This window comes from Danaus plexippus (assembly GCF_018135715.1).
Source record: "Danaus plexippus chromosome 3 unlocalized genomic scaffold, MEX_DaPlex mxdp_25, whole genome shotgun sequence".
NCBI classification, from domain to species: domain Eukaryota; kingdom Metazoa; phylum Arthropoda; class Insecta; order Lepidoptera; family Nymphalidae; genus Danaus; species Danaus plexippus.
This window is the reverse complement of record NW_026869844.1, coordinates 2,055,547-2,075,432: the sequence shown is the minus strand read 5'-3', so window position 1 is coordinate 2,075,432 and position 19,886 is coordinate 2,055,547. Positions and strand designations below refer to the sequence as shown.

The 19,886-nt window shown below is 31.1% G+C and overlaps 2 protein-coding genes across 2 annotated transcripts; one reads left to right on the top strand and one right to left on the bottom strand.

The window, feature by feature from the left end:
* Window positions 1–1,903: 1,903 nt before the first annotated feature.
* Window positions 1,904–4,026, bottom strand: LOC133320046 (uncharacterized). Its single transcript, XM_061526732.1, has 7 exons — window positions 3,865–4,026; window positions 3,579–3,723; window positions 3,091–3,227; window positions 2,921–2,987; window positions 2,735–2,846; window positions 2,310–2,405; window positions 1,904–2,090 (listed from the first exon to the last, which is right to left on the bottom strand). Exons 1-7 carry the CDS (start codon window positions 3,944–3,946, stop codon window positions 2,028–2,030), a joined length of 702 nt encoding a protein of 233 aa, XP_061382716.1. The 5' UTR covers window positions 3,947–4,026; the 3' UTR covers window positions 1,904–2,027.
* Window positions 4,027–13,311: 9,285 nt separating this feature from the next.
* On the top strand, window positions 13,312–15,530 carry LOC116769166 (uncharacterized). Its single transcript, XM_032660196.2, has 7 exons — window positions 13,312–13,470; window positions 13,558–13,705; window positions 13,935–14,071; window positions 14,506–14,572; window positions 14,659–14,770; window positions 14,976–15,071; window positions 15,367–15,530. Exons 1-7 carry the CDS (start codon window positions 13,389–13,391, stop codon window positions 15,430–15,432), a joined length of 708 nt encoding a protein of 235 aa, XP_032516087.2. The 5' UTR covers window positions 13,312–13,388; the 3' UTR covers window positions 15,433–15,530.
* The last annotated feature ends 4,356 nt before the right edge of the window (window positions 15,531–19,886 follow it).

The window sequence follows — 19,886 nt, the reverse complement described above, 5'->3', positions numbered from 1 at the left end:
GATCAATATCAATTTGTGTAAACTTATTATGTTTGATAAACAAAGTAAAGGAGAAAACTGATATGTATTCCTTTACCCATATTAATACGTTGTATAGGTGCCAAATGCGATATCACAAAACACATATAAATTTATTTTGTATAAGTAAAACCATATACAAATTTTTTCAACTTGATGAGGATTTATCTATTGTGGAAATAAGAGAAATAATATTATGTTATCTTTTTAATCATGGTTACAAAGCCGGAAATCGTATTTTATAAATTGATCAATTAATCTGATTAAAATTCGAATTTTTCGTTGTACTTTGTTGCTCGGTCGAATAAAGGTTTTACGTCTTGTAGATGTTGTTTGTAAAATATATTATATTAACAAGGTAAAATAAAGTTCATAAGAATATAGCGATTATTTGTAAAGCTATTTTATACCGGTCGAGTCATGAGCTGGATTGATACACTTTACATCTAACTGTTATCTTCGTTATCAAAAATGTAATATCGTGTGACGAACCAGGAGGTCGTTGAAATGAAGCATAAATAGAGAGTACAAAACTTCTAGCATTTTACCACTGTTCTCTTAAATGTTTATTTTAATTTCCTCTGTTTGTGGTAAGTTTTTCGTAGCATAAGTTAGTGAAACGGAACAATACGTGTAAAAAACATAAGAAAGTATTAAAACGTGGATGGATTTATGAAATGGCTTAAAAAAAGACTACACTACACAAATTTTGGATAATTTTTTAAATAGGTCTGAGCGAAACGGGTTTAACGACAATATTACTTATTACACAGAAATCTCGGTACCGCTCATTTTAATTTTATAAGGAATATTAAATATTATTTTTGCTGTAATTTGTTTTTCTACCTTATATTGCAGTATTTTTCTTATTGTTTTTCTTATTTAATAGACTGAATTTGGACAGTGAAAATATATTTTATTATGTACAAAAAAAAAAAAAAAATATCCGAAAAAGTCAATGCTGATGTTTTGATATTTTGCGCTATCAAAACTCATACTTGTCTCTTCAAAGCCAAGAGACCTTATCTTCAACTTGGAGTCCACCGATCGTCTTTTACTATTGAAGTGTCAAGCTTAACTTTGAACGGTTCATTGAATTGTACGCTTTAAGTCCTTAAAAACAACCAACCAACAATCATATCATATAGACTGATGTCCGATGAGGAAATATATTTATTTCCCACTAAAAATATATTTATCCCATGTAAGACAGCAGTGAATAGTGCCAATTATGAGGTATTAATTAAATTATTGAATTCGATAAACCTTCGAAGCAATACAATTTTCAAGATATTTAAAATCCATCAAAATTCTTAAATTAAATAGGTATCTGATAAAATTGTAGAATAATATCTAACTTTTGTCACTAAATGTCGGTATCACGTGATTTTATGCAACATACAACAGTTATAACGTGCAATGAAGGAATGAATTAGCTCTCATGTGTTATTCTGATGTTTAAGCTATATTATTGAAATGTTTCATTAAAATCAGTGCAGATTTTTTACGTGTAGGAAAAAACACATCTATACTTACTGCTTTATTGGCACTTTTAGTTGATGGTTATATAAATAAATATTTTCATAATTATAATTGAAATTGACTTTTGTTATTTGATCAAACCTTTTACTGTTACTATGCGGACATTTCGGTTTAATAAATAATTACAATTTCAAGCAACAGTAACCACGGGAAGACAAGGTTTTGTACTTCTTCTTGTCTGACGGACTCGACTTAAAAATATACTCTTGTTTAAAATTCCTCATGAAAAATATCTAAAAGACTAATGTAGCTCAGTTCATAGTTTAAATAAATTAAATGTTTTTTTGTTTAATTATCATTATGAAATTTCATTAAAGTGGTTTAAATGATTGATAAGAAGATATACATTTACTAAATAGCTTTTATTCTGTATAAAAATATAAAACATTAGAATTTAGCGACATACATGATGTCAATGATATATTTGATTGTAGACAGTGATTGTAAATTAATTTAAAATATTAACATTAGGCCCAGACGATGCGGAGAATGAGGCTGACAACGAATTCCAGGTATCCGTTGATGCGTTCCTGAAATAGGAGTTTTTAAAACGTATAATATACTTGAAAATTAAATGCCTTTTTCCAACCTATCTTGATGACAAAATTGAATTGAAGAAAGTTCCAATGTCATAAGATCTTGTATGCAAAAATATTAATTTATTATATAATTAAAGAAAACCTTAAAAGACTGTTATTTTGATGTAACATGAAATATGCTATTAGTTTCGATCTGTAGCTGACACATACCCGGTTTTCGTTGAGGTAATTGGGAATTCTTTCGTTAAGAATATTGTTGAGAATCCCGGAGCCGTCAATGTTGTTCACTATAAATGTCAGGTCAGACTGAAAAAAAAAAGAAATGTAAGCAATAAAGAGCGCTTAAATTTTATCAAAAATTTGTCACGGCATATTGTTCAACAATCCTCCTGTTATAGAACTAGCTGACTCAGATGAGAATTATATTCACAGTCTGTGAATACAGAGTAACATTTAAGAATAAAATAATTATTGAGTAAAAAAGATAGCTTATGGTTTAGAAATCAATTTTAAATTACAATCATAAAAGAAGGATATAGAAGAAAAGGATGTAGAGGGGTATGGAATTAAAATGATTTCCCAATGGATACAGGGCCTGAAGAAAAGTAAATGGTTTGGAATACACTTAAACAAACCTCAATGCCACCAAGGCTAACGTCGATTGAAAGGCTGCGTAGGGAAATGCCGCTGATGATACTGACATCTACATTGACTTCAGCAGCGAGACGGATCGAGTTGATGGATACTCTGAAAAGAAAATTGACGGTTAACAAGTAATTTTGAAAGGCTTAAGAAATAAGTCATTACTATGATTCCTTTACCTGCCCTTGAATTCGGCATCAAGCAGTTCGTAAATGCTTAAGACTTGGATGTACAGACCAGAGTTTCCTATAAGGAAAAAAAATCCGTTACGTGTTTGTTTCCCATGTTTAGTTACCTTGGCATTTCAGAAAAAATATTTAATAAAAAAATGTAGTATAATGTTACCAACCAACTTCAAACACGATCTCTGGAAGAGAAACGTCGAGGTCCAGTCTGTTAATGATGTGATCGTACTCTAGGTTGTGAATCTTGATGTCACTGGTACCGGCGAATCGGAAGTTTTCAATAAAAGCATTGAATTTCAATCTGTAAACCAAAAAAATTAACATCTTAACTTAATTTAATATATATATTAAAGGGTGGCCACGAACATGTGATCCTCTTTTTAAGAAGGAGTCCACAGTCGTCGTAGGATCAATCCTTAGGATCACATGAGGCTGGCCGTACGCTTGCTTACAAATGATAGAGTAGAAAAATAGTTCTCGTACATCAGTTCACTTAATAAATATTGTATAATTAAAAGTATCATAAATACCGGGCTGGCAACCGAAAATTCCATATGTTTTTTAATATATGTAAATTGGATAAAATTGTTATCAAATTACACAAATTAAGAGTCACTCACGTGGCTAAGAAAATGTTATGAAAATTACTCACAAGAATGGTATTTCGATATCGAGCCTTTGTTCTTCGACTTGAATGGGGTCCAAACCAACCCCCTTAATAATGTTACTGATCAGTTCAATTACCCATTTGATTTGATCAACAACGATACTTTTTTGTGCTAGCTCATTTTGGCCAACTGTAATTCAAGAAACACATTTAAATTTTATGAGAAAACAGGATTTTTAAATAAGGAAGAAATTGTTCTTTTTTTAAAATGTGTGCCACTCCTTCGAATGTAAAGTATGAAGGTATAAAAAGTTAAATAAGGTTTACACACCTACGATGACACCCTCGTTATAAGAGGGCAAGGCGTAGGAGCCTGCGATCAAGAAGAGAACAGCGAAGATTTGGAGTTTCATTTTGTACGAAAATTACCTTTTGGGATATAAAAAAGTAATTGTTGATTAATATGAAATAGAAACGTCAAATCAAAGTTTATAAAAATGATTATTGTGTTTTTAACTTAACTCACCCGTATAGCAATATGCCTAATGATATTGTTTATTCTTCGTTTTATATGAATTATTATCTTACTCCGATAAAGTAAAAATCTATTAGGTGGTAATAATGATCGCTTTTAGTGATAACTTAAATTAAATTAAATTTTTTTGCGAACAATGTAATCTTCGAATAACCTAATTGAATTATCTGTTAAGTTTTATGTAAATCTGAGAGAAGTCAGCATCAATCAAATGAATGACAGGCCCTTTGCGTTAAAGTTTATTGAAAGCATTGCAACTTTTGAAACACAGTAAGTCCTTTTCGGAATCTGTAAGCCATTTTAATTTCAGAGTATTTTTCAGTTGTTATCTTGTGTACATCAATAAAGCCTTTTAAAAATATATATATTTTTATAAGCTGTTAGTTACAGGAATACAGGAAATTGATAAAAGAGTTAACGAAAATTTGTTGACATAATTTAAAAAGTATTGTAGATGTTTTAATTTGGTTTTTCCCAACCTAACCCATTCAAACCTCTGTTTTTATAGGGATACATCATCTGTCAACATTGTGTTTATTTTGAGGAAATCTAGACCCAATTATGTTATTGTCTGAAAAAACTGCTATCATCTTTCTCTGTGAAAAACTTTAGCCTGGTTTAGGTTCGATAAAACTAACTCCTTTTTTTGTTACGAGGCTCATACATTTTTAGATAAAAATAAAAAAAAAACATCCACTATAAAGCTGAAATAACTGATAATTTACGCGAGTACATCTGAGTGCAAAAGCTTGCGTTACATGTAAAGCAACTATGAGCTTAATTAATTTTTACAATCAGCTAGTTTATCATTTAAATGATGGATGCTATGCAATGTTGTCTTATTGAAAAAAATGTTTTTGATAAGGTTAATAATTAATTAATTACATTACAGACTTTTGATAATTTTTATCTCGCCACTCAGAATATTCTCAAAATCTATAGAAATTCCTCTTTAAATATTAAAATATTTAAAAAATATTTTTGAAAACAAAATTAAATAAACTAATCATGTATAATTTGCATGAAATATATTTTCACTGTTTGTGTAAATAATCGATCAACATTTTTACACGAACACACAACACCTCATGCCCCTATGTAATGAGAGGGCCATCTATGACAGACACGTATTGTTTTGTTTTTGAACGAAGATATCTTTTATCCAGGAAGGGACTCTTAAAGACTACTTTGTCCTTGTCATAAACTATATGTTTACTTATTCCTTACAAACCGCAAACATTTCATTGATTGTTATCTTATACCAAATACACATAATTACCCCAAAACCGTACTCGGTTCGATGTTTTATAAAAATGTGATCTCTTTTACCCTCCAGTAGTTTTATTTTTATCTTTATTAGATTTTCAATTACTTAAGAATTAAAAATCCGTGATCAAAGTGATTAACATGGGTTTTCTCATCTGTTCTCTTTATAAAACACTAGGGACCATCTAGATGCTGAGCTGCAGCATGTAAAACATGTTCTCACCACCAACAACCTGCCCGTGCCTCGCCAGCATTGCAAGAACCACTTGAAGCAGCCCATAGTTGAGCGACAACCTGCAATATTACCATATGTGGAGGGAGTTACTGACAGAATAGGCAACATCTTGACGAAGGTTTCGATCAAGACTATTAACAAACCACATAGAAAAGTGAGCCAATTCTTGAGACTAATCAAGAGTACCATTCCTTTGTAACAAGCGGGTGTATACAAAATCGATTGTGATTGTGGCTTATCATATATTGGACAAACGAAGAGGAGCATAGGTACAAGTGTACACACACAATGGACAAACCAGGCCGCTACATTCGGTTTGATAAACCATAAATCCTCGCTCATGAAGACAAATACATACCGAGGTTTATCCGCGAGGCTATTGAAATTAAAAAACATCCGAATTTCAATAGAGAAGATGACTGGAATCTATCCATCACCTGGGACCCCCTCCTTAAAATTATAAAACCCCATGTCCGTGACCACACCGCAGGACCTCGTGACTCCGTAAGCGCATTCTGCCGGAAGCCAGAGCGGTACGCCAGAAAATTAAGAAATCGATGGCGGTAAATGATAAATAACAAGAACCAATTGACAGACATTCACATCTCGTCTGCCCGTAATCACGGCTGCTGAAAAGTAACCGAAACGTCGGGATTATGTAGTTTTAAAATAATAAAATCCGCGTAGAGTATTTGAAATATATTAGTTTCATTTAAATGAATAAAACTCGCTAAAGTCTTAGATCTCATTATATTATGATAACTTACAAATGGTCCGCCCGACTTAAATGATTTAAAAAGTAATTTACTTGTGTAGGCTTAAAAACGAAGTAATTTATTTTGATAAGACTCAGTACCGTATTTATGTAAATAACTTTCCAATAAACGCTTTAGGAATGCCAATTTTTAAAAGCTGTAAAATGTATATAGTATGTTGTCCTTAAGGTATAGACACATGCCACGGCGGAATTTTCTGTAGACCTATATAAAATACACAATTCCACCATATATTATTTTGTTATATTTCAAAGACTTTAGCCAGCGTTTTCGTTAAAAGCTCATGTTTTCCCGACATCTTCAACAAATATCGTTAATATACACACAAGTAAATACAAAAACGTAACAAATTATATACTAAAACCTTCCTCGAGAATCACGCTATGAAGTGGTGGTAACTGTTTGATAATCGGTGCAGTAGTTTTTCCGTTTATCGAGAACAGACAGACAGACGCGGCGAGGGACTTTGTTTTATACTATGTATGGATGATGATTGATATGTAAAATACTAAAATTAAACTATTATACCATGTTAATTAAGTATTAATACTATTTTTTCCTTATATTGGTACAACACTGTTGTATGTAAAAAATACATTTATAAATAATTAATAACACAGTATAAATGGCTAGTGGGATACAATAAAATAAAAAAAGAAAATGAATAATGCGAAAATCGAAATATTATGAAAAAAGTACACAAAGGAGAAAATTGATATTTGGTCTTTTGATGTTAATTTCAAGTAAAAACGAAATGTTTTGGTGATAAATTATTTTCGCTTACACAAAACACATATACACATATATTAAGTCGTGGTTGCCTGAAGGTTAAAGGCCCGCCTCTCATACGTGAGGGCGCGGGTTTGAAACCTGGCAAGTATCAATGTGATCTCTTCCGAGTTATATGTACTTTCTAAGAGTATTTAGACACCACTGACAGATGGTGAAGGAAAACATCGTGAGGAAACCTGGTCTTATAATTTCAAATCATAAGATTGAAATCGCCAACCCGTCTTGAGCAAACGTGGAGATTAATGCTCTAACCTTCTCAATGTGAGAAGAAGCCTTTGCTCAGCAGTGGGCTCTGATAGGCAGATGATGATGATGATGATACATATATTTAATTTTTATTAGTAGAAAAATTATATGTGTGACATAACGTACGTACCTATATTTTGTTTCAGCTTTTATCTATCGTGGAAATAAGAAAAATAATATTATCTTATCTTTTTAATTGCAAAGCCGGAAATCGCATTTTGTAATTAAGAAACTTGATAGATAATTTTTAAAATCAGACCCAAATTCGAATTCTTTGTTTTGTGTGTTTATCGGTCAAATAAATTTAACACGTGTTGTAGATATATTAAAAAGGTAAAATAAATTTATAATATATACCAAGTCTTCGAAATGTTAATTTTATGTTTTTTTCGAGTTAATCCAAATGTGATCATGTTAATAACATTATAAAATTAAACTAAATAATCTAAATTACAAAACCATGACAAACGGTATAGGAATAGCAGTTGAAATCCGATTAGTTACTGCTTTCTCGCTACAATTGTGCATTTGATTTTTTAAATCCTTCTCATAAAGTTATATAATCAATGCTTCCTTCAACTTCGACCGAATTGAGGCGAACTGAACTGGTGAATTGATTCATTTAATAATTACAGAATAGGACCAGACCTGTGGAACTTCTAGCATTTCACCGCTGTTCTCTCAAATATTCCCCTCAAAAGTGTAAATCCACCACCAGTAGATCTCTACTGGTCTGGTTACAGCGATATCTGCTTGATCGGTAACTAAGGAGATCATTGTTTTCAAAGTATGCTATCACGTTTCATATCAACATGCGTTAATAATCTAAAAAAATTGAGTGGTAATTAAAATTGAACAATTTAAAGCGGTGTAATACCGCTTCCTTTGTTTTACTCTATTTGAGTGGATCTTACTCGAAAATAAAAGCAAAGAGTGCTGCTTTCTTCTTTTCCTTGAGTTAATTTCCGACCAGCCTTAGAAAGAGGCAGTTGTTAGGACTGATAGGATTTTATTATAAGGTAGAGCAGAGAGGTTAATGCTATAAAGACCAATACGTTTAAAATGATTCTTGTTAATACACTTAAAGGACAGTTTTTCAATTCAATCTTCCATTTTACTTACAGATGATAAAAAAATGATTCTTTAAAAATAAAAAAAAATAATTTATATCAGTACACAGCTTTTTCCCTTAAATACGCTTTTTAAGTTTTGACAACTCTAAAAGCTCATAACTGTAGACTGTATTATCTAGATGTATATAAAATTAACAGAAAATTGCGATGATAATTTTTAATATCTTTAATTTTATTAAAAATTTTATTAAAGAATTTTTGTTCATGCTAATAATTAAAGTTCTATGTTTTTATAACACTCTTATTTGTTTTTTTTTTAGCAAAAATTTATTTTTCATTCACTAACTTGCTGAGTTATCGATTATTATCACCGTGTTATATAAGTTATCGGTTTAAATAAAATAACAATCAGAATAGAAATAAATGATAGTCGTTTACCTAACCTTTTTTTTTAATTTTTTTTTTTTAAAGCGGGAAAATCTTCTTATGATCCCTCTTGTACGTTTACCTCACCTAACAAACTTATTTTGTAGGAGTGCGTAGTAAATGTTAAGTGACAAAATATTAGGTATAAGTATAATGTTAAGGTAATAAATAAGAATCTAAGGGATTAATATACGGTGCATAAATTTAGTTCTGCTTAAATATATATTGGCAAATAATAATATAATTGGGCCCGGTTTTATTTGTTCTTTACTTTAGCTTTCAATACTTACAAAGAAAAAAATATTTGAAACGAAAATATTTTAACTAGTTTTTTGGTTTGTGTTATATAAATTCCTAATAAAGGATTATAATACATTTATATTTTTTTTTAAATAAATGGTACCTTTACAAGAGCAATCTTATCTCAATATCTCTGGCGATTTAAGTCACGTTGGTATTTTTACCTCAACTTAAATGAAGTCGCTTAGCCCTGCAACTTATCTGGTCCTCTTACCGGATATCCAATATAATGTGTTTTGATAAAATAATAAAATTGTTTAACATTACAAGGAATTAGCATCAAATCAGTTTGATTTAAAATATGATAACTATCAGTAACTGTTTTTCATAGATTGTTAATCGAACAAATTAATTATTTAAAATGTCGCATATGAATGTCAATAATTAAGAGAAAAATGTGTAAGAAGTATTTTTTTTATGAAAAATTTAATATATTTGCATTTCATTATTTGTTGTTGGTATAACTTGGAAATTTCCTTTGGTCCATTGATTTATCGAGATATTATTATCACCAAGTGTCTGAATGATCGTTATCTTTGTTTTTGAAACACAATGATTGATGATAATTATTAATTTAATCAATATTAAAAGTATTATGTAATTCCCAACCTATTTAGATAGTTGAAATTATGTTTGAAAAATAAAACGATTAATTATCATTACGCAATTTCATTTATCCTTAGTCTAATTCAATTTTCCTTAAAGGACGTGTAAATAAATTATTAAGCATTCCAAGGTTTTTTTTTGAGTAAAGTGATTGTTGGTCACAACTCTTTCTGTATAAGGTTCCCATTGAGAGAAGTGAGTGTGCCGGTTGCCCCTTTTCGGCGAAAGGTTTCTGGTTGCCCCTTTTCTTTTCCCACCCTTTATTCTCTGCGAGATGTTGATGTGTACAGTGACCTTCTGTCCTGCATCAGCCTAATCATTCTGTTTTGAGTCATCAGTCAGTTTTAAGGTATTGAGTATGTGTCATTGGCATCGGGTCCAGGGAGACCTTGCAACTGCGAGTTGGATAGGTGGCTCTTCCAGACCTCGTGCCAGCGATACACAAAACTCAAGTCTCAATTCAGACCCAGAGCAGTGCTCTTTGATAGGATGGTTATTATCCTTCAATCGTCCTCCTCACCTAATGGTTGGTAACTACCCCCCATCAAGCAAGTCTTTTACATAAAATAATTAAGTAGGTTTGCCGCCTTTAACATAAAATAATAATAATACTATATTTTTACAAGTTTTGAGAGATAACCCGCTTGGACTATTGTATTAACAAATTAAGAATGGCAGCACTTGATAGTACCAAAGATGATATTAGTTATTTATTTGTATACAGTCTTATAGCTCTCACAAAGAGACTCGTGAATATCGAAAGTGCTACTTAACATTTCCTGGATATAATTGAACTATAAATCACTGCACCTAACAGAAAATGATCACACAAGGAATTACCATTTTATAGTTTCTTTTACATATCAGTGTTTAGTTAGTTAATCTGTAGAAGTGTAGTAGAATTATAAATTGGAAAAGCTTGAAAGTGACCTCAAACCAAATTAGACTACACTTATTCTGATCAAACTCGATAAATTAATAAATAAGTAATCGGTATGAAACTTATACAAAATTGCGTTTAGTCTTCATACAAACAAGACCACGAGATTTAGGATCGAATATTATTTAGCTAAATATTGACATTGCAATAGAAAAACTTCGAATGGAGCAGTATAAATAGGAACTGCACTAAGGTTTAAAAAAAAAAATAAGTAAGGGGGTTTCAGAAGTCACCAATACCGGCAACTTTTCTATTTATTAAGAAATATTACTCATATAGCTGAAAAAGTGATAAGATTTTAATAAACTTTATATACTTAGTTAGGTAATAAAATATATTATTGGAAAGAAAATAAAGATAGTGTTTGTTTATGTACATACCTTATGTAAATTTAGAAGAAATATTTTGAATGTATTATTTGGTAGGTTCAGTAAGGAAATTTTATTTAAGGATAAAATTATGTTTAGTTTTTTAGTTCCTGTGTTTTTAGGTTTTTTTTTTACTTAAAAAAAATATTTGACAATTCAAAAAAAAAAATTGACTAGTTGTTAAGTACCCAGTTTCATTAAGTACCTACTCTTACTTTCTTATAAAAAACGGCAGGCAACCACCTCAAAAAATACTGAGTTGGTATATCAAAATGATTTTATTTAAAACAGTAGTTATAGTTTCTATTATTTTTTTAATACTGTTACATTCTTTCTAAACATGTCTACATAGGTTAGTTATTTACGTACAATTTTGAAGTTGTTTTTATTTATTTTCTTTTTAAATTTATTCCATTTCCTATTTATTACTTTTTTTTGTATGTTGTATGTTGTATGGTACGTCTAGGTCAGTCAATAAAGGATCCTGGCAAGTGGTCAGGTGGCAAGTGGCCCAGGGCAATATCAGGATATTGCCTGGCAATTAATGACCAAGATCCCGATAAACTGTTAAAACTGTATGATCCGCATGCATACCAAGAAATGTCACTTTTGTATAATGATCCAAAAGTAACTGATAATGATTGATAATGGAATTACAAAAACTTTCCCCAAAATTCCCTATCTCAAAAAATATTGAAAACCGATTGTAATGACGCTTAAATTATTGTCTAAGTTAAACAATACCTAGTATAATAAAAAAAGAATTACTTAAATCAGACTTGTAGTTGTAATCAGACATAAAAACATACATAGATACATACACTTCGTAATTTGTCACATTTGTTCAGATGCTAATATAGACTATACATACAGATCAAAGTGATAACCTCAGTTTTTCTGACTTCGGTTAAAAAACGAAATCTCAACAGAAAGACAATTCCTTCTATATGCTTGTGTTCTTTTCTTCCTATACTTAATGAATATTGGCATTAAAATATTTATAACATTATATTATAACTTAGAAAATTCAAGACATCAATTCTTAATTCTTAACTTGGTTTAGATAGTTTATCGTTGATTCTTCTTAAAAAATAAATTTTCCAGTATACATACATACCTGGTAACATCCTGATAGCACAGAATCCTGATCCTACAGAATGCTTTTAATCCATATAACCTATACGTGAGACAACTCTCCAGAAGAGATATTATTTTTAATATACGTTTTTGAAACAAAAAGCGAAGGTATAGGAAATCTCTCACCAAAACTAGTTTCACTTTTCTTGACAAAGTCACATTTGTGGATACAGCCAATCCCAGTGATATATTTTTGTATACAATATAGTCACATGTTCTTTTATGGCCTTGTAAACATATGGCGGCATAAGTCATGTCTTTGCTTTTTTATTTCTGATTCTAATTGTGAAGATCAAAACGATTTGGGTTTTTCAGAAAATTTCTATACTCTGACTTACCTGTAAAGCATTCATCTCCCTGTCATTCCTGATGCTTCAGGAATAGTCAACTCCAAGTCAGTGGCAAAATAAAATTTAGACGATTTGAGTTTTTTTTTTCACTATAATTGTTGTCAGATTTTTATCACAACAATTTCTGCCGTAGCGAGTTATATACACATAACAGACTTAATATTTTTTTTTGAGTTATAGTTTATCTGTAGTGGTATACTTTGAAATACGTATAAGAATTGCCATTTTTATAACGAATATTCACCAATTACCAAACAGCAATAGCTAAATACTTATTTTAAAAAAAATATCATCAACACGTTTGAAACAAATTTGCAACACTCATTTACCATTCCATGGACCGTTACCAATCTTCTCCGTTTCTTTTGTAAGTTGTAACTAAAAAAATCAGTTTTAAAAGTATTCATAAAAAATCTTCAGAAACATATTATCCAGGCCAAAGATTATTAGATAATCATTTCGATCATAGGATAAAGATTTTGACTATTATTAGTTATCTCTAATAAGCAACGCGATGATTATTGTCAGATGTATTGTTTTATCAAAAGAAGATAATTTTTCGTATAAAAACTCCAAGAAATTATGTCTTAACGCATACCGATACAGGAGGTGAGTTATGTTAAATTACTTGATACATGTATTTAATAATATAAGGATAAAGTTATTCAATACGCATATCACGTTATACTTAATATATTTGTTATCCTAGAAAGTTTTTACTTCATATTTTATCATTAATTGTATATATATCGATATAATTTATTTATTGCTTATTCCTGTATCCCAATAGGTAACCAAAATAAAAATGAAACTTCAAGTCTTCGCTGTTCTCTTCTTGATCGCAGGCGCTTCTGCGTTGCCTGCTGCTAGTGAGGTGGTGGTTGTAGGTTTGTAAACTATTCTCTCCCGTTGTCAGATTATAGCTTATGGTTTCGTATGTTTTTTCAATAACCGTATATTTTCCTTGTTTCCAGATGAATTCCAATACCAATTGGCCCCGAAGAATCAAGTTGTTGATCAAATAAAATGGACAATTGAGCTGATCAGTAACATCCTTCAGGGTCTGGGTTTGGATCCAGTAGAATGGGAGGGCAGCGAACTCAATATTGAAATACCATTTTTGTAATTATCATTCTCAATTTTTTTCTTATCCATACTAGAGTTTTGAAAACTTTTGACTCATATGTTATAAAATTGATTTTTCTATCTTAATCTACCTGAAACTTCAACAAAATCAACTCTGTAAGAATATATTTTGTATTTTTATACTACAAATATGGCTTATTACAAATGATGTTGAAAAAGATCGCACATAAACCATATAAATTTTATATTGTTTCTTCTCTTACAGACTGAAATTCAATGCTTTCCTTGAAAACTTCCGTTACGCCGGTATCAGTAACATCGAGATCCACAACCTGGAGTACGATCGCTTCATTAATAAACTAGACCTCGACGTTTCTCTCCCAGAAGTCATTTTCGAAGTCGGTCAGTAACACGCACTGCATGCCTTGCATGCCTGTAACTCCTAAAAATATCTTTAATATGCATCTTCATCTCTTTCATATCATAAGTAGCTGTGAAAGAGATGACAGTTAATATTTTTATATTTGTATTAACAAAAAGAAATTATATATCGCGAACAATGACAACCTAAGTGGTATGAATCATTTCAGCTATTTCAGATATTAGCCGGAACAAATAGACAAAAATTAAAAAAGAATGTTATTAGTTCATGCACGATAAATATCTACATCGATATCCATTTAATAAAAAGCAGTTATTTTGTTCTTCGATACCAACACTCCAAATTTATTCATCTGTAAAAATTTATCCACGAAAATATTTGTTGTTGAAAACCATACATAAAAAAATCACATATTATTGAATGATCCCATTTTTCACCTTATTTTTATTTTCAGGTGACTCTGGTCTCTACATCAATGTTTTATCCTTCTTCGAAATACTCGATGCTGAATTCAGGGGCAGGTAAAGGAATCATACCTATTATTGAATTACTGTCTTAAATCCTTTATAACAACTTAATATTTTTACACCTTCCATTTTCTTTTCAGTATATCCCTCAAGTCGATCCGTGTCGCTGCTGAAGTAAGCGTTGACATCAATATCATCGGCGGTATTTCCCTCCGCAGCCTTTCAATCAACTTCAGCCTTGGTGGCGTTGAGGTTTGTTTATATTCGATGTGTTCCAATATTTTGTTCTCTGTACCGAAAAGTTAATCTTTTGAGTATTTAAATATTGTAAACTTTATTTCAACAATAACCCTTTCACATTTCATATGCCATATTTTGATTCAAATGAGTAATAATAATTAAACACTATGATTATGTAAAATATGTAATGACAATATTATTATTTTTTTACTTTCAGTCCGACCTAACATTTAAATTAAATAATCTGGACTTCTCCGAACTGTTCAACGACTTTTTTAACGAAACAGTTAACAATTTCTTCGAAGAAAAGGAGGTACGTATCGATAGAAAAGTTAAAAAATATATTACAATAATTTATATCATTGATGACATTGTATCACTCCGGGGATTGGTTCTATTTTTAAATTTTCTGAATGTGAGAAATAGGAAAAATAGCTCTGGTAATACTTTCTCTGGTCGATACTTGCGTAAAGATGGTTATGACTTTGGCCACTTGAAAAACAAAACTTTGATTATTTTTGTATAAGTCACGAGTAAGACAAACTTAGAACAATGGTATTACCTTTTTTATATTGTAATCATTAAAAGCAATTTTTAACCTTTTTCAGGATCAGATCAACAAATCCTTGGAAATTGTTGTCGGCATCATCCTCCGTATCATCTGGGCTTTCTAATAACTTTATTTCTTAACAACTACCAACATTTTGTGACTTTAATTTGTTAATGTTCCGTTACTTTATAAAAACAACCAAATAAATGAATTTTATGTTAATCATCTTTTATTGATCTACGTTTAAAGTTTGTACTTCCAATTTAAATTGAAACAACGTGACAACATAACGATTAAACTAATTGTGAATATAGAAATATGAATTCTATATTGCGAATATACAAATGCAAACAATGTATTCAATGTTAGTATTTCATGATTAAATACAAATTTAATATTATTTAAAACTTGGAGCTAAACTATTGTTTATCTATTATTTTTTTTCAACTCATTTGGACAACTTGCTTGTTAGCAATATATATGTACATTTCCTGCATCAAAATAATCATTTTTAATTCAAGTTATTCCTGATATTAAATGATATATATCATTTTTGAAAATATTTTGAATTTTTGTCATAAAAAACAAAAACCAAAAGTATAATACCATTTCCAAAAACTAAAAAGATGAGTTGTTATAATTAATAACGAAAGAAGTTCAGTTTTCCGTTTTCTCCTATTTTTATTCGTTTTTCTCCAAAAACATAAGAAAAACATTTTAAATCACAAGACAACACAAAATTTGAAATACTACCTTCATTTACGAACTTTTACCAAGTTTTAACATTATTCCATTAATATCTATACTAAGACATTACATTTTGTAAGAAATGTAATATTTGGAAAATATACACTAAATCATTTAAACATTAAGAAATCATATAAACCTAGAAACATAATTGCGTGTGTTTATACAATCCATAACATCAGCATTATCGTGTTCTATATAAAAAGAAAGAATTCAAATGTTATACATAAAACATGCCGCGGTGTATGAAAATGGATTCCGTTGTATAAGAGTCAGTAGATCCCTTTGCTGGTAATATAATAATATTTTGTCATAGGCTTATCTAGGCATGAGTTGGTGATTTATTTACTTTTACACTTATGAGCATCGGCTAGTACTGCTTTGTTAACCGTCAAATGATTTTTACATCCATCTTAGCTCTAGAGCTAAAAGGCTAGCCTTTTTACTATAAATGTTTTGGCAATGTTTACTCGTTATAGCTATATAGCATATATCTTTGGAAATATATGCGATACATGCGATCGAGTGGAAGTTTTTTGGATATTGTATATTATCATATTGGGTGATTCAATTTTCAATTGGCTCTCTCTCTTCTGTCGTCTACTTCATTACTGAAGGTTGTGTCCCTGAACGGTTCTCTTTACTTTGTTCACTATATCTTTCCATTTTCTTTTGTCAGTTGCCTCACTTAACGCTTTTTATGGGTAGATCCGCTAGAGCCGTGATTTGGTCATGCCAGCGGCTTGGTGTTTGCCACGTTGTCTTTTCTTCGACCTTGCCTACGATAATAAAATTTTCTAGATTATCTGGTTCGAGCGAGCGAGCGAGCGATGTGATGAAAGTATGCAGGAATTCTCCGGTAGCATATAGATGAGAGTCTCGTACGTATCTCTTATTGGCCCATTATTGATTTGTTGCTCCTTTAGGCAGTCCATTTTATGCGGCGCAACCTTCTCCAACACCACATTTCCAGCGCATCTATCTTTTTACTGTCTGAGGCTCGGATCGAAAAAACGTCGTGGTGGCCTGGAGGTTAAAGGACCGCTTCTCATGCGTGAGGGCGCGGGTTCGAAACCTGGCAAGTACCAATGTGATTTTTCATAATCATATGTACTTTCTAACAGTATTTAGATGCCACTGACGGACGGTGAAGGAAAATATCGTGAGGAAACCTGGACTTATAATATCAAATTATAAGTTTGAAATCGCCAACCCGTCTTGAGCAAACGTGGCGATTAATGCTCAAACCTTCTCCATGAGAGAAGAGGCTTATGCTCAGCAGTGGGCTTCCGATAGGCTGATGATGATGATTATGATGATGATGCTCGGATCGTCTATGACTCTGATCTATAGAGGAAAATAGAGAAAACCAATGTTCACACAATTCTTATCTTGGTGGCATTAAAAACTTGCTATTTTTCCAGATATTATATAGAATTGTGGATAGAATGCTTTCCTGTCTTACTCCCCTTCCCTCTGACACAATCAAATACGTTGGAGTAGTCGATGAAGTCATGATAAAGGTCATAGTTGTACTTTCAATTCTGCGAGATGTAAGCACGTCTCATAATAAGTTTTTGAAGTCTCCTTAGATCTGTGGAGGTACCCTGAGGCCTTTCCACCTGCTTATTTTAAACGTCGGTAGAGTAGTTTTACATCCTAGAATTGTTCTCGTGGGTTAAATCTGGTGTATGAGGTTTGAAAAGACAATAGTTTGTTGTGGATTGTGCTTCAATATTATATGCCACCAAGGAGGTATGGGCTTAAAGCTACCAATTGCCTTAATTTGTTGTTTATATAAAATTTTAGATGAAAATATTTTTAAGTTGTGCAGTACTAGATTGAGGCAGAGCACCTACGTCATGAAGGGTGAGTTTTTGAATTGAAGATTTGGAAGTAAATGTTGCTACCATTGGAGTTCTATTTGTTTAACTTTGTTGGTTTGGAATGATGGGTATATTTTAATGTAGTTTTCTATATTACTTTTCATGTTTTTGCAGAAGAATCGCTCTTGAACACGGTTCAACATTCTTGTAGATCATAAACGTCCCGCATTTGGAATGTCGTGGTTCTCTTTTAATTTTGAGTGATTTCACTTAAAAAAAGGAACATGATGTTATTTTGATGTATATTTTTATTATTATTTTAGGTGTTTTCCAACAAAAGTGACATTATTATATGAGGTAAAATCTTTAGAAATAGCCATAAGAGGAAAGTGAACAGTAGAAATATTTTCTAATAAAATTCGCTAGATAGTGTTGTGATGCGATTAGTTCGCTTCGTGCAGTGTTTGGGAGCACCTAGGCATCAAAACCCCGCACAAAATTAAATCTAAGTAAATAATGATTCAATTTACATCGTACTTCTAAAATTTTATAAAAGGCTCATATTAACTTGAAATGGTAATTTTTCAATGAAATACTTGTGGCTTTTATGAATGTTGGGTACTTTATATAAACAGGTGTTCGTACTAACCTCAAAATGGTCGTAAATTTCTTTATTTAATACTTTAATAATCAATATAGCCATATATCCCATACCAAATGGAGAAATGCCCGTATGCACTTTGGCATAGATGGCCATATCTCCTTTTAAATTTAATGGTATATTTTCTTGTTAGAGATGCCAAATAAGTATGAGAGAAAGGCTCAAAGAAAGATTCATTAAAAGCTGCTATTAACTATATAAAAGTTGGCGAAATGTATGTAAGTATACAATCTTCTATCATATATGAAATACCTTGAAAAAATAACAACTATAAAAAGGGGCCAGTTGGTGGTTTATCGTTCACAATGACGGAATTAAGGATGATTGCTTTTCAGTTTGCTCAACAGCTAACTATACAGCACAGGAAGGGCCGGCTATCATTGGTTACAAAAAAATTTACGCAGAAATCCCAATATAGTTTTGAAGAAATCTTTAGATTTCCTAATATGTACTTGCCTAAAAAGTTAAAAAAAAATAAACTATAATGAAGGATAAGAACGGCCTGTATAATGAAGGATAAGAACAAAAAAAGCGGATTTGAAGATTGAATGCCTGCAGGGTCTCGCGTGTTTATGTACGATAAATCTGCTTACATAACCTCAACAGTAGTTTAAGACTGTCTCAATATTCATTTTGAACCAGTCTTAAAAATATTGCTTAACCGCCTGGTAAAGTTTTATTGTTGCTGGACGGTCACTTCAAAGACGTTTTGTTGAAGATTGGCTTCAGTGTCTAGTTTGTGAAATGTGGTTGCACGAAAATTGTACAGAGTTAAAAAGTTATGCTTTCTAAATCCGTTAATCAAAAAAAAAAGCAAGCAGCAAGCATACAAAAAATATTAGGAAAGGCAAGAGAAAAGGGATATTTAGTAATTGCCATCTATCCCGTACACTTAAGGCCAACTATGTCTGACGTGTCGGGTGAGATGGCCAACAATTTTTTTTCTAAGAACTTTTATATACTATTTTTATTATATATTTTTCATCTCATATTGAAAATAAAAGATTGCATCTTTTATTTATTAAGGAGGTTTTCGTAAGCTATTTCTGGGGAGATATTTTTAACCAGTAAACAACACAAGGCATGGGTAATGTAATTTCAAAATTTTCTGCAGTAATCTAATGTTTAACCTTCAACTGTATTATATTAAAACATCGTAGTATTAGTCTTTACAATTTTTTGAACTATGTTTAACAGAAAAAAAAAATTTTTTTAAGCTCTCGAAATAGTTTTCAATTTGAGGAACAAATTTATAAAAATAGAGACAAACATTAAATAATCGTACCCTCGTACAACACGTATTTTTCATTTATCTTCACTTATCTATGTCTATTGTGGTATGTA

Coding starts and splice junctions, on each gene's coding strand:
- LOC133320046 (XM_061526732.1), bottom strand. CDS start 3,946: ATGAAACTCCAAATCTTCGCTGTTCTCTTCTTGATCGCAGGCTCCTAC. Junction 2,988..3,090: donor AGAGATCGTGTTTGAAGTTG/GTTGGTAACATT, acceptor TTTTCCTTATAG/GAAACTCTGGTCTGTACATC. Junction 2,091..2,309: donor ATTACCTCAACGAAAACCGG/GTATGTGTCAGC, acceptor CTCCTATTTCAG/GAACGCATCAACGGATACCT.
- LOC116769166 (XM_032660196.2), top strand. CDS start 13,389: ATGAAACTTCAAGTCTTCGCTGTTCTCTTCTTGATCGCAGGCGCTTCT. Junction 13,471..13,557: donor TAGTGAGGTGGTGGTTGTAG/GTTTGTAAACTA, acceptor CCTTGTTTCCAG/ATGAATTCCAATACCAATTG. Junction 14,573..14,658: donor GATGCTGAATTCAGGGGCAG/GTAAAGGAATCA, acceptor TTTTCTTTTCAG/TATATCCCTCAAGTCGATCC.